We start from the raw sequence: 14,752 nt of genomic DNA, 5'->3' as shown, positions 1-14,752 counted from the left end.
TTTCGAATAAGTCTTTAAAAAGGCCTTTTAAATCCAGAATTTGCCACTAAGCAATACTAATAGTATTAATTAAATTACAATCCGTATATAGTTTCTACAGGAAAATACATTCTGTGCTCAGACCTGGGTTCTCAAAACGTTTCCTTTGGTCTCCCCACTCTCTCCACACTTTGTGGTGTTTGTAAGAGAGCAGGAAATCTACGCTCTTATGTTCTCTGCCTTTGGTGAGTTCACAGTCTAAAAGAAGTTAACATTAAGAACTGGTTTCTAACAGATAACCGTGAGAACATTACCTATTGTATCTAGGTATTTATCTCTATAAATTTTTCTATGCATTATTTTAAAACAGTACTTGAGAACAGTTTTTGCCTTTAGCTATACATTAAAGAGTTTTATTTTAATGTTTACAAAGGATACTTAGTAGAAAACTGCAAGTCTCTCTTAAACTGACCTATGCCTAAGATGACCATAACATATATTTCCAAACCAGGACCGTGTGAGGGTCAAAGGGACTCTAATTATCACCCAGGACCCCAAGCATTTACTTGTGCCTGGTGGCGCAGACGCTGAGACCCTAAGCAGGTAGCACTCTGGCCTAGGGGTCGCACTCTATTCTTAGATACGGAATCATTTGAGAGCCTCTGTTTTGCTGTGGGTAGGGAGAAAGAGATTCAATAAAGGTAAATAAAATCTCTAAAGAAAGAAAAAACTTCTTTAGAATTGATCTTTTCAATCTGTTCCTACTAGGTAATGACATTAAATCTCACAATGTATATTATCATTAGCAAAGAAGAGAAATTACTTTTCCAATTCTCTTCTATGCAAAATTAGTGAGGCCCTATGTGCTGCTTTGAGGATACTTTAGTGGTGCGCTAATCAACAGGTAAAATTTTTTTTCACAGGGCGGTGTCAGAACCATCACTAGAATAGCATGGTCTGAAGTGGAGTAAAGGGGCTTAGAAGCAATGGTGGCGAGAACACTGATATCCGGCAGATCAACTGTAGGTTAAAAAAAAAACGATGAGAGCCTGAAGTGAGGATAGAAGGGTAGAAAAGAAAGCAAATTCTCGGGTAGACTCCACCCACCTGGGGATCATTGTGAAGGGGGCAAGCAGGGGAGGTGACTCAGGTTTCTATATAGGGCAGTTTGCTAAATAAAAGAGGCCATTAACCCAGAAAGGATCAAAGGAGAAGCACTTTAAAAATAGTATTAAGTAGGAGAGAACTTCCTTGGCCATCACCCACCTCCCCACCCCGAGATCAAGGTTTTAACTGTACAAGGTTAAGAATGCATCAGGTACTTAACTAACTATTTTGTGTCTACAGGATAGGAAAACTGCCAACTGATTGGCAGGCACTGTCACTGAGACTGAGATTAATATTTTCATATTTTTTTTTTACCCCTAAAGTCCTTGTTTATGAAGCAGAAAATTTCTAATTATTGGTAATTAAACTCCAGAAAGTTAAATATGGTAGGTTTTAATATAAAATATCCATAGAGCTGTGGAAAGAAAAAATAGAACAACAAAAACAATTTATTACAATGGCAGAGTTATATGTAGTTTTATTTCCTTTATTTTCCTTCACTTTTTACGCCACTAGATAAAGGCTCTTTTATATATAATTATTTTAGCTTTATTAATTCTTAGTATTATCTATAGTCTTTTGTAAATTCACTATCATTTACTCTGTTTTCTTTTTACAAAGCTCTTCTTTCTTAACAGAGCTCTGGCTTTGCTTATACTTAAGAAATCATTCTGAGGGCCTCTGGCATAAATGCCCCTGCACCCACCGCCATCCCCTCATAAAACATCTCTTCCATCTTTTATTCCTTGATAGTCTCTTTCTAAGAACATTCAAGAAAAAGAAGAGCGACACCAGAAACTTGTGCTTCAGAAGCAGCAAAGCAGTGCTTCCAAATTTTCCTGGTAATCTGCAGGCCTTTGCTTTTGAGAAAGATGTACAAGGAGTAGATGTGGGAATAGAAATCTTTTTGCTGCCCACTAAGGATTTTATTGATAGATGAGAACTAAGGTTACTTTTCCAACCTTATTTCAAATTTCCTTTTTTTGCTGCTTAGAAATACAGACATAAAATTTTTCAGATCACAGAACCCAAATAGATCTAGCAACCTTAACAGGACTTGAATACTTGAAATGTGTCTGCTAACAGGCTCTGTCATCATGCCAATTAGCAGCCCTATGTTTCTTGGGTTACTTACTCCTATTTTCCAATGCATAGCAGACCTATTAAGTTTTCATCATAAAAACTGGAAAGATACTTGCAATTGAGAAATACGTGCATTTTGCAGGAAGGTCACTGTTAAAACTTTGGGCAAAATAAATTTAACAATTTATTGGAACAGAGAACAATTCATGAATCAGGCAGCACTCAGACCCAGAAGAGGTTCAGAGAGCTCTGACACTGCAGCATTGGGAGCGAGCTTTGGTAGGCTGACATGGAAGTAAGACAAAATATGTTTGATTGGTTAGAATAGAAAAATCCTAGTTAGAAGTTAGTTGGTGATTTCTGATTGGTAAAGTGTCTAGTTAGAGGTTAGTTAGCAGTTTCTGATTGATAAAGTCTCTGGTTGCATTTTATCCTTTTGTGGGGTTTCTGTTTGCTTATGTAGGAGCTTAAAATGCTAGAGCTGTCCCAGTCTAATGGCATCTCAATTAAAATGTTTTCGTCATCACAGAATCTAAGAGTTAATCTATCATTTTAGTAAAATGGCAAACTTAGACGATCTCTTTAAGTTATTTGACTCATTTGATCAAGAATTTCTACAAGTTCATTTGATTTTGATAACTAAGAAAACCATTTTCTCTTTCATAACCTTAAGTCCTAATGATGCAATTTGGGTCTGGTAAATAACCTACCACCTAGCCTATTGAAATGATGGGTAAAGAGTGAATCTGAAATGTAATCTTGGTAGGTATTTTTTTCTTTTGAAAAATTTTTTATTGAGATAAAATTCACAAAACATTTACATTTACCATTTTAACAATTTTAAAGTCTACAAATTTAGTGATTATTAGTATATTTACAATGTTGTGAAACCATCACCATTGTCTAATGCCAGAACATTTCCATGACCCCAAGAAGAAACACAGTCCTTTCCATTTTTCCTCTCTTCCTATCCCCTGGTATCTAATAATTTACTCTCGTTTTCTGTTGATTTGCCTCTTCTGTTTATATTTCATATAAACAAAATATTATACTTCATATAACACATAGCCTTTTGTGCCTGCCTTCTTTCGCTTAGCATAACATTTTCGAGGTTTATCTATGTTGTGGCGTGTATCAGTACTTCATTCATTTTTATGGCTGAATATAGAACATTGCGTTGAGATACCACATTTTGTTTACCCATTCATCAGCTGATGGACATTTGTGTTGTTTTTATTACACATAATAATAGAATGCTTCTGTTATTCATATACAAGTTTTTGTATGAACATATGTCCTCAATTCTTTTGAGTATATACTTAGGAATGGAATTGCTGGGTCATGTGTAACTCTATGTTTAACTTCTTGAGGAACTGCCAAACTTTTCTATAGCAGCTGCATCATTTCACAGTTCCACCAGCAATACATAGAGTTTCAATTTTTCTATATCTTCCCTAGCACTTGTTATTTTCCATTTCATTGTTTATTACATCATCCTGGTGAGCATGAAATGATTTTTCATTGCGGTTTCAATATCCATTTCCCTAATGACTAATGATGTTGAACATATTTTCCTGTGCTTATTGGCTATTTGTATATCTTCTTTAGAGGAGTATCTATTCACATTGTAGGAAAAATTATTTTTTCCTACTACCCTCCTAGGTTCTCTGGCTGGAGCCCTATACATTGGACTGACCAAAGAAATTAACAAGAGTAAAACAAGCAGAAGTTCATTAGCATGTGCATATCATGCTTATTATACATGGGAGCACTCAGGATGAATAGCTCAAAAGAATGATTAGAACATGGTCTTATATAGCATCTTAGCAGAGGAATGATAAATTTTTAGAGAAGTGACAAGACCAAGGAAAAGGACTTTCAGTTTCTAGAATGGCCAATATATGGGAAAGCTAATGGCCAATAAATGCCAGTTAGTAAAGTTTGTTATGCAGTTTCCTCTGGTGTCCTCTTCAGGCTGATTAGGGTCTAAAGTTGTCTCTGGTGGTGAACTTTTGTCCTTCCTGATAGAGAGGGGAGAAGAAACATCTCTAAATTTATGTCCCAAATAGAGGGAATGCAGAGAGATTTTCTTGTATCTGTTTCTTTCCAGTTGCCTTCAGCTCAAAATAATTCTTATGCCAAAGTGGCATATTTTGGGATGGCATATTCTGCTACCCTATAACATCCTTTGCCCTTTTTATAATGGGTTTCTTTTTATTGTGGAGTTTATAAGAGATCTTTATATATTCTGGATACTATTAATAGATGCTCATAAGATACATGATTTGCAAATATTTTCTCTCTGTGAGCTATCTTTTTGATTTCTTGATAGTGTCCTTCTATGTACAAAAGTTTTTAATTTTGATAAAATCTAATTTATATGTTTTATTGCTTGTGCTTTTGGTGTCATATTTGAGAAACCATTGTCTTAATCCAAGGTCTTCAAGTTTTTCACCTATGTTTTTTTCTAAGAGTTTCCTAGTTTCATCTCTTACATTAAGTCTTTGACCTATTTTGAGCTCATTTATTTTACATGATGTGAGATAGGGGTCCAAATTCATTATGTCATGTGGAAATTCAGTTGTCTCAGAATCATTTGTTGAAAAGACTATTATTTCTACATTAATTGATCATGATACGCTTGTCAAGAATCAATTGACCATAGATGTATGGCTTCATTTCCAGACATTTTATTCTGTTGTATTGTTCTGTATGTCTGTCCTTATGCCAGTACCACATTGTTTTGATTAATGTAGCTTTGTATTAAGTTTTGAAACCAGGAAGTGTGAGTACTCCAATTTGTTGTTCTTTTTCAAGAATGTTTTGGCTATTCTGGTTCCCTTGAATTTCCATACCAATTTTAGGTTCAGATTGTCCATGTCTCCAAAAAATGCATTTGAAATTTTGATAGGGATTACCTTCAATCTATATAGCAATTTGCAAATTATTGCCATTTTAACAATAGTAAATCTTCCAATCCATGAACAAAGGACATCTTTCCATTTATTTAGTTCTTCTTTAATTTCTTTGAACAATGTTTTATAGTTGTCAATGCATAAGTCTTGTACTTGTTAAACTTATTCCTAAATATTTTATTATTTGTGATGCTATTTTAAATGGGATTGTTTTCATGATTACATTTTTGGATTGTTCATTGCTAGTGTACAATGAACAGTACACTGATTTTTGTATATTGATCTTGTATTCTGCAACTTTGATTAACTTGTTTATTAGCTTTAATAATTTTTATATGTGGATTCTTTAGGGTCTTCTATATATAACTCATGTCATCTATGAATAGTGATATTCTTTCCTTTCCTATCTGCATGGTATTTCTTTCTTTTTCCTACCAATTACCGTAACTAGAATTTCCAGTACATCCTTATCTTGTTCTTATGAAGAAAGCTTTCAGTCATTTACCACCAAGTATGATGTTAGATGTGGGTTTTTTGTCGATGCCCTTTATCAAGTGGAGGAATTTCCCTTCTATTTTTATTTAGTGTGTTGAATATTTTTGTGTTTGTTTGTTTTTGGTCTTGAAAGGTTTTGGTTAAGTGCTTTTTCTGGATCTATTAGATGATCATTGTGATTTTTTCTAATTTGGTCTTGAGGTCTCTCTTAGGAGAGTGGCTATAAACTCTAGCCTTGCCCAGACAGGGCTCCAGAGGAGACGGTTGTGGATGTGTCCCTTTCACAGGATACTTCTTCATTCTGGTATATGGCCTAAGTATCTGACCTGTGACCAGGTATCTCTCTCACAGGAAATTTGTTAATACTGGCAAATGCCCTTGTGGCTCTTGTGTGACCTGTGCCCAGTCTATTCCTACCAAAATAGCCACTCTCAGTAGAGAGCCCTCATTGGGAAAGAAGATATTATAGATTCAGGTGTGTCAGTCAGGTAAAACACAGAAGAGGCAGCACAGTAAAACACATGAAATAACATAAGCAGTTTTGTTACTTATAGATCCCAGAGGGAACAGGGCAACACACTTCTCAAAGCCAATGGGAAGGAGAGAGCCTTCCAGGACATATGTATTCAACCAGTGGGTGAGGAGCAAGAGAGAGAGAGATAGAGTGAGGGACCTGTGGGCCAAAACCTTTATTGGGGTCCAGGACATAACTGAATCAGGTTTCCCATGGGGAGTTTTAATTTGTGGGTTTACAACAAGTAGGCACAAATTCCATGTGAGGAACCATGTGAGGAGTCAGAGAACTAGAAACTGTGTCAAGGGTGACTAAGCCCTGCTTTTAATAGGAGAAAGTTAAAGATATAATCAAAATAGATGCTGAGGTAACAAAAAAATTATAAGAATTCACTATAATCCTGTATTTTTTTCTTTTATTCTATTAATATGGTGTATTACATTCATTAATTTCCATCTATTAAGCCAACCTTGCATTCCTGGGATAAACCCTACTTGGCCATGGTGTATGATCCTTTTAATATCTGCTAGATTCTGTATGCTAGTGTTTTGTTGAAGATTTTTGTGTCAATGTTCATAAGGGATATTGGTCTGTAGTTTTTTTTTTGTGATATCTTTGCTTGGCTTTGGTATCAGGGTAATGCTGGCATCAAAGAATGATTAGGAAGTGTTCCCCCCTTTTGTTTTTTTGGAGAGCTTGAGAAGAATTCATATTAATTATTTACGCATTTGGTAGAATTTACCAGTGAAGCCATCTAGTTCTTGGCTTTTCTTTGATGGAAGTTTTGTGCTTACTGATTAATTTCTTTACTTGTTATATATCTATTCAGATTTCCTGTTTCTTATTGAATCAGTTTGGATAGTTTATGTCTTTCTAGAAATTTGACCATTTTGTTGAGGTTATGTAATGTTTTAGTATATAATTACTCATAATACTTCTTCATAATCCTTTTTATTTCTATCAGTTTGGTAGTAGTGCCACCACTTTCTTTCCTGATTTTGTCCATTTGAGCTTCTTTTTGTCTTGGTTTTTCTAGGTAAAAGTTTGTCAATCTTATTGATCTTTTTCCAAGAGGAAATTTTTTGTCTCTTTGATTTCCTCTTTTGTTTTTCCATTCTTTATTTCATTTATATACACTGTAATCATTATTATTGCCTTCCTCTGGGCTTACTTTGGATTTAGTTTCCTCTTCTTTTTGCTAGTTTCTTCCCCCGCCCCCCCCGAGACAGAGTCTCACTCTGTTGCCCAGGCTAGAGTGCCGTGGCATCAGCCTAGCTCACAGCAACCTCAAACTCCTGGGCTCAAGCCATCCTCCTGCCTCAGCCTCCCAAGTAACTGGGACTGCAGGTGCACGCCACCACACCCAGCTAATTTTTTCTGTGTTTAGTTGCCTGGATAATTTTGTTTTATTATTTTTAATAGAGACAGGGTCTCGCTGTTGCTCAGGCTGGTCTTGAACTCCTGACCTCAAGCAATTCTCCTACCTTGGCCTCCCAAAGTACTAGGATTATAGGCATGAGCCACCACACCGGCCTTTTCTAGTTTCTTAAGGTGGAAATTTATGTTATTGATTTGAGATCTTTCTCTTGTGTATGGGCCATACGTTCTTGTTTCTTCGTATGCTTTGTGAGTTTTTACTAAAACTTGGGCCTTTGAATGTTATCATGTGGCAACTCAGGAAATCAAATTCTGCTCTTTCCCCAGAGTTTATTGTTGCTACTTTTTATAGTTGTTGTTTAGTGACCATTCTGAACTAATTCTGTAAAGTCTGTGTTCTTTGTCATCTGTGACCACTGAAGTCTCTATTCCTTTAGCTAAGTGGTCAGCTAATGATTGGACAGATATTCCTTAAACTCCTGGAATCAAAAATATCTCCCAGTCTTTGCAGAGGGACTCTGTGTGTATGTTGGAGCATGTCTTCAATCTCAACCAGGCAGTTTGCAGCTCTACCTTAGCCTTCACTTACTGCTTGTGCAGAGGCTCAAGGTTAGCCAGAGGTGAGAGCTTGAATCCTTCTGAAATCTTCCCTGAGCATGTGCGTAGCCCTGGGCATGTGCATGGCCTTCTAAATACCCAGGATTATGTTCGAGCTTTTCAACCCTTAATTCACAAAGTATCTCATTCCCCAGCCTTTCCTCCCAAGCTTTTTATTTATTCTACCTGTTATTCACTGCCTCAGATAGGAACAACTAAACTATTTGCCTATATTGTCCACAAATGTCTTCAGGTAATGACTTTAGCACCTAGGTGCATTCCCAGTTAGGCAAGACAAAGACAAGCCTTTTAAGGCAGTCTTTCCAGAGAGCCACTCAGAGAGGACAGAGCAAATAATTAAATATATCCTGCTCCCTCTTATATAGTCTTATTGGGAATGTATGATATTTTTAAGACTACAGCCAACCTAAAGAACAGAGGGTAGGACTAAGGTATGTTAAAATGCCACGAAGCTCCCTGTTCTTATCAGATTCAACAGAGTTTCTTGAAAAAGTACTTCCTGGATTGCTGTAAGCTTTTAGTTCATTTCTAGAGTTCTAAAAAGTTAATTCTGACAATTGTTGCCTATTTTGCTTTTATGGTTAGGGTGACTTTTGGAGTTTCCTACTCCACCATTTTTGCTGATATCACTACACCATTTTCTTTTTTAATTAGGTTTTCTCTGATGGTTAATTTAAATGTACAGGATTGCAGTGGTGTTAATTTCAAACAAAAGGGAAGTATTAGGGGGCTTTGACATATGATTGAAAACTGTTACACCTGTATCTGAAATGGGATATGCGTGCTATATTACATAGTCTTCTAAATGCTTTCTAACACTTAGAATTAATTTTGGTCTTTGTGCATAAGTACAACAATCAAAAGTCAGAAAAAAGCAAGAATAACACAGAAAAGAATAAAATAAAAATGAGACGGATGGAAACCAAGCATTGAAATGTAAGTGAAATCATGATCCTCAAATGTCTAACTCAATACCTCTTAGAGGATACAATGATAGGAAAAGACAAGCTTACAGAAATTTGACTCATTTCCAGTGAGGATGGGTCTAAGGAGATAGAGAGGACGCCCAATACTTCGCATAAGCTGCAGGGCAGCAAGTCCAAATGATGTCATCAAGACAGTAACTTTGTTTACATCATCACCGTGGTACTAGAGCCTCTTTCATTTTTTAATTTAAAACAATTTCCTTACATATTCTCACATACATACTTGAGATGCATGCATTTTTAAATTATATTATTTTAAAACAAAATTATGTTGGTTCTTTTTGTTTATTGTTGTGTGTGTGTGTGTTTGTATTTTGTGTGGTGTGGTATGTGTGTGCGTTATAGCAAGGAGCTGTACCTCCAACCAGTTCAGTTCCTCCTGTTGCCGGGGCCGCATCGGTTGGACAACCTGGAGCAGGATTTGGAATGGTGAGTGATGACCTGTGCTAAAAATTGTAATTGATATATGTAAGTTCTGTGCCAAATCCCAAATTAACAAGTATTCCTATAGAATATAATTCTTCCCAAAATGCAGTAAGTGAAACTTAAAAGGTTAAGTCATCTGCTTTAGACCTTCAGTGGTCTAAATATAAAGTGATAAAATCAATTATAAAATACTTAAATTCCACCATCAAATTAATTTCTATAGTACATTGTTATATCATTTTTGTAATAGTATTAACCAAACATAATCTTATCTTAATCATCAAAATCAACTTTTAAATTACTGTATTAGGATTTTTTACTTATCACTTTTACCACCAGCCAAATTTAGGGCCATCTTTGATAAAGAAATGTTTTATTCTTTAAAAATTATGCTTACATAAGATGGTAAATAAACAACAAAGCCCAGTTGGGATGAGGATGCTGCTGGCCGACCGGGCCCATGCCCCACCCGCCAAAGTGACTCTCTCCCATCCACTAGCCTCATGGTGCACAGAGTTGAAAATTACAAATTATATTTTCTCACAGTTGTGGGTTCCTCAGAAGTTGTTAGAAGCACAGAGAAGCCATAAATGTCAGGGTATTGCCTAGGAGTTCCACTCATGCGCTGAACCACTCTTCCTCCTCAGCCTCCTGCTGGGACGGGCATGCCCATGATGCCACAGCAGCCCGTCATGTTCGCACAGCCCATGATGAGACCGCCCTTTGGAGCTGCCGCTGTACCTGGCACACAGGTCAGTTTCCTAAATGTCCACAGATCAGCAGCGTTAACTTATAAGTATGAAACTTTCACATGGCAAGCTGTTTAAAGAGTGTTTTTACCTAATATGATACGCATACCTGTTGTTTCAGAAGTAATAGGAACATGGGAGACAGATTAGCAATAGTGTGAGGTTTGGAGAAAAATGATAGAAATAATTAACTGTCCTAAGGTCCCTCCATTCTTTTCCTACTTAATTCAAGAATGGTTCTTGAGAACAACCAGACAGTTGGGGCATCCAAGGCATATCTCCCAGAGAAATGAGTGCTCCCGATCCATAGTTTTTTTATATTATTAATTATTGTTTTTGATTCTCAGAGTTAGCCAAAAAGGTTAGAGGCACAGTCCTCCAGACTGCCAAGTCTGCCCAAGACTTGTGACACTAACTGCAATGAATTTGCCAAACTACAAAGTCTGTAGGAACAGTCCCCGTTAGAATCCCCTCATCTCAGACAGCAGGCACAAGTTTGGAAGTCCGCAAGGCCACCTTCACTTCAGACCAGCTGGCTACAAATTCAAGCTTTTCCATGGCCATCCTCAGATTCCCTCAAATTAATCATGGTACTCAGAAAAATGCTAAACGTATGATTACAGTTTGATTGTAGTGGAAGGATACAAATTAGAACCAGCTATAGGAAGAGAGACACAGAAGTCATCTGGGAGTGTACCAAGAATGAAGCTTCTTTGTCTTCAGGGACGTGTTCTCCTGGCTTCTGTGTGACAGTGCACACACAGCATTGCCTACTCAGGAAGCTCACCCAAGCTCCAGTGTCCAGAGTTATTGAGGCTTCATTATGTAGGAACGATTGGTCGAATTATTACCCACTTAGTCAAATGCAGTCTCCAACCCTCCTCCTTCCCCAGAGATCAGGCTGGCATCATACAGCCCAAAGACCCAACCCTCTAATCACATGGTTGGTCTCTCTGGCATGGCCAGTCTCCACTCTGAGTCACCTTGTTAGCATAAACTATTAGGTTTGGTTTCAGGAGCCCACCACGTATAACAAAGGCATTCCTATCACTCAGGAAATTACAAGGATTTAGAGGTTACCTACCAGGATTCTGGGCAAAGGGAAAACCTCTCTATGGGTGAGACTGAATTTCTTATGACACAATGTGCTACTTCCATTTATAAAGAAAGATGCCCAAATCTGTGCACTTTGTGGAAGTGTTTTGCTGCCAGGAGTGCTAGTCATACTGCTGCGTCACCCTTTCTTGATTCCTCTTTTAAATTGTCTGGCCAAAGTGGTAGAACCAAAGAGGTTTTCACCATGAGAAATGGATTTAGACAGAGTCAGAACACAAAATTATAACTTTAGTATCAGCATGCTAAGCAAACTAAACCAAATAGCTCAAATATATTTTAATGACATCAGTAAATGGTTTTATTGCTATATTTTTTAACTTACCAGATAAGTATTTTGTTTTTTTTTTTTGATACAGAGTCTCACTCTGTTGCCCGGGCTAGAGTGAGTGCCATGGCGTCAGCCTAGCTCACAGCAACCTCAAACTCCTGGGCTCAAGCGATCCTCCTGCTTCAGCCTCCCCAGTAGCTGGGACTACAGGCATGCACCACCATGCCCGGCTAATTTTTTCTATATATTTTTAGTTGTCCAGATAATTTCTTTCTATTTTTTTTAGTAGAGACGGGGTCTCGCTCTTGCTCAGGCTGGTCTCGAACTCCTGAGCTCAAACAATCCGCCCGCCTCGGCCTCCCAGAGTGCTAGGACTACAGGCCTGAGCCACCGCGCCGCCCGGCCCCCAATTAAGTATTTACATCATCTTATCCATAGGATGCCTACTGTGAGCTTTGTGAATATACCTTAATCCTTCTGCTTCTTTGATCTCTCTCTAAATCCATCCTCCATCTGTTCCCAAAATTTGCTTTCAGCTTCTTCCCTTTAACCCCTCAAAAGCCATAGTGACCAGGAGAATAGTGGTAGGTTTTGAAAGAGAGAAATTTTAGAGCATGAGAAGCCCTTGCCTTCATGGCCATAACCCATGCTCTGGCTTCAGGAGAAATTTTCCATTCTGCTCGAAGACTAATGAATCCTGCCTAGAGTTGTTTTGAGGGAGAGTAAAGAAGGTTTTAGGTATTATGGTTGGGGTTAAGTTTAACCTAGATATATTTAAATTCTAAGGGATCTCATTTATCAGGATTATTTCCTTGATGGTTGAATAGATCCACGGCTATCTACCACCTTTTTGAAAAAAAAGAGGGATGTTTCTGGTGTTATGAACTTGGAACAATGTTATTTAGGTTTTTTTTAACTTTATTGTATTTGGTATACTGAAAGCTTTAGAAATAAATTAATACAATTTTATTACTTAAGGCAGTTGTTTTTCTTATATAATATCAGCATTAGCATCAATTTATTTACTTAATTTTTGAAGAATGAAAAATAGATGATACAATGAAAACACATTGTTTTAATCAGTAATTGAATTTATGATAAGTCAGGGAATGATGTGCCATATTTCTACAATTTTTAGATTATATTTCTTATAACAGAGAAGAAGCATAATTAAACTAGAGAATAAAAAACATGAGTTTGCAGCTTCAGGAAACAAAACAGTTTTTCATTACTGATGCCTAGACTATCCCACTGTTCTTTAATTGGCTGATATCATGATATTATCATCTCACCTAATTAATACTTATGGACCAATCAATCCTTGAGTCTCTTCTAAGCAACTTCAAGCGTTACATTTATTTCTTAAGATATTTCTATGAAGCATTATTCCAGGTTTAAACATAAAAATTTGGCTGACAGATAATGCAATCAATCAGTTTCTAGACATAGGAACAAATATCAACATCCGTATTTCTGGAACTCTGTTTACTGAACCAATAAAACACACATCCTTGCCCCATGATGTTCCATCATGTTACTACAAGCATAGGAGATTAATTAGACTCAAAGCATAGATGTCAACTGTTACTTTATATAGACTGTGAGATTTTTCAAAGCCTTAATAAATATTCCTATAAAAGCCTGCTCTCAGAAGTCTGTCACACATGAAAAAATAATGTAGGTTTTGGTTAAACGGAAACAAGGTAAGTTAATTATTTTTGCTACGAGTTCAGTAGGATTCTTTCCTGTAGTATTTAATACTTAGTTTTACCCTCTCCCCCTCCCAAAAGCTATATAGGTTATAGTAGAATTTAGTGGCATTCACTACTAGGAAACTGGTCATCTGAAACATGCAATGCCCCCAAACTTGATTGCTTTTTACTTTAAAAAATTTATATGAAAAGCAAGTATACTTAGCTTATAATTTTAAGTAATTTCTTAAGTGGCTTTCTATGAACTGTTTCCTTTCAAATTTTCCTTCCAATTCATTGTCACTATATGAAAAGCTATAAAATTGCTTTATTAGTGTAGTGGTACTAATAACTCAAAGTAAAAATGCCTTTGTATAGAGAAATCAATTGTCATTCGTTTGTTTTACTTTATATTCATAATATCTTTATGTGACTAGTTTTTCACATCTTCCCTAACTCGTATCCATATTGTTCTACCAGAGTCCCTAAATTTTACTTTGGCTAAATCTGATGTCAAAGAATTCCAAGAAAGCCAGATATCAGTTGAGGTGTATTTTACCAAACCAAAATTAAACACGACACTGTGACTAAGTAGAACAAAGTAGCTTTTGTAAGCCTTTAACCATCTAATCTTCTGCATGTTTGTTTTCTGTGGTATGTTCTGCCTAATGCTTATCTATCTCTCTGTTTGCTTTCTATTTCTGTTCTTTGGGGCTGGCTTTTTCCCCATTAGCTTTCTCCAAGCCCTACACCTGCCACTCAGAGTCCCAAGAAACCTCCAGCAAAGGACCCATTAGCGGATCTTAACATCAAGGATTTCTTGTAAACAATTTAAGGTATCTAATATTGACCTTTTCCTGTGGGCTGTAATAATGAGCTGTACAATGCTTAGCTATTTCAGATATATTTGTCATTTCTGTGTTTTGAATAGCTGTGTGTAATAGTAATAATTTGAGTGCTTTTACTGTTAAATTTGATGTTAAAAGCTACCTTTATCAGTGAATTCTTTTTTAAATCTTAATTTATAAAAGTAGGGGGGAATGAAATCTCCAAATTGTCCTCATCCTAAGCACAAAGATTAGACTTAAAAGCAAAAAATTGCCCAAGCTACTTGGTAAATTAGAAAATTACCACTTTATTATATGATGACTGGAATTTATAGAAAGCTAACATTTATAATACTGCATTTAGAAGTCATCTAAGAATATATGTGGCTATATAATTGTGTTTTCATTTTGTTTATCCTTCTTTTGCCTCATAAAGTAAAGCTTAGATTGTTACCCTCTGCGTCTCTGCATTCAAGCAGAATTTTAAATTTCTAATATTCTAGTTTTAAATTTCTTAAATTCATATAATATATGAAATGATTAATGGTGCACTTATAGGTGGAAATTGATGAAGGAAAAATGTTTATTATTAACTCAGCAC

At 36.4% G+C, this 14,752-nt stretch overlaps 1 protein-coding gene across 1 annotated transcript in view; it reads left to right on the top strand.

Annotated features, from left to right (window-relative positions):
• Positions 1 to 14,150, top strand: part of SNAP91 (synaptosomal-associated protein, 91kDa) — a 149,931-nt gene extending 135,781 nt beyond the window's left edge. Inside the window, exons 25-27 of the mRNA XM_012638178.1 lie at positions 9,420 to 9,503; positions 10,148 to 10,252; positions 14,058 to 14,150. Coding sequence (XP_012493632.1) covers positions 9,420 to 9,503; positions 10,148 to 10,252; positions 14,058 to 14,150 — 282 coding nt within the window. The remainder of the gene's footprint in view (positions 1 to 9,419; positions 9,504 to 10,147; positions 10,253 to 14,057) is intronic.
• The last annotated feature ends 602 nt before the right edge of the window (positions 14,151 to 14,752 follow it).

Source organism: Propithecus coquereli, unplaced genomic scaffold, assembly GCF_000956105.1.
Source record: "Propithecus coquereli isolate 6110/MARCELLA unplaced genomic scaffold, Pcoq_1.0 Scaffold127, whole genome shotgun sequence".
Taxonomy (NCBI): Eukaryota; Metazoa; Chordata; class Mammalia; order Primates; family Indriidae; genus Propithecus; species Propithecus coquereli.
Note: the sequence above shows the minus strand (reverse complement) of the source record. Positions and strands in the feature narration are given on the sequence as shown.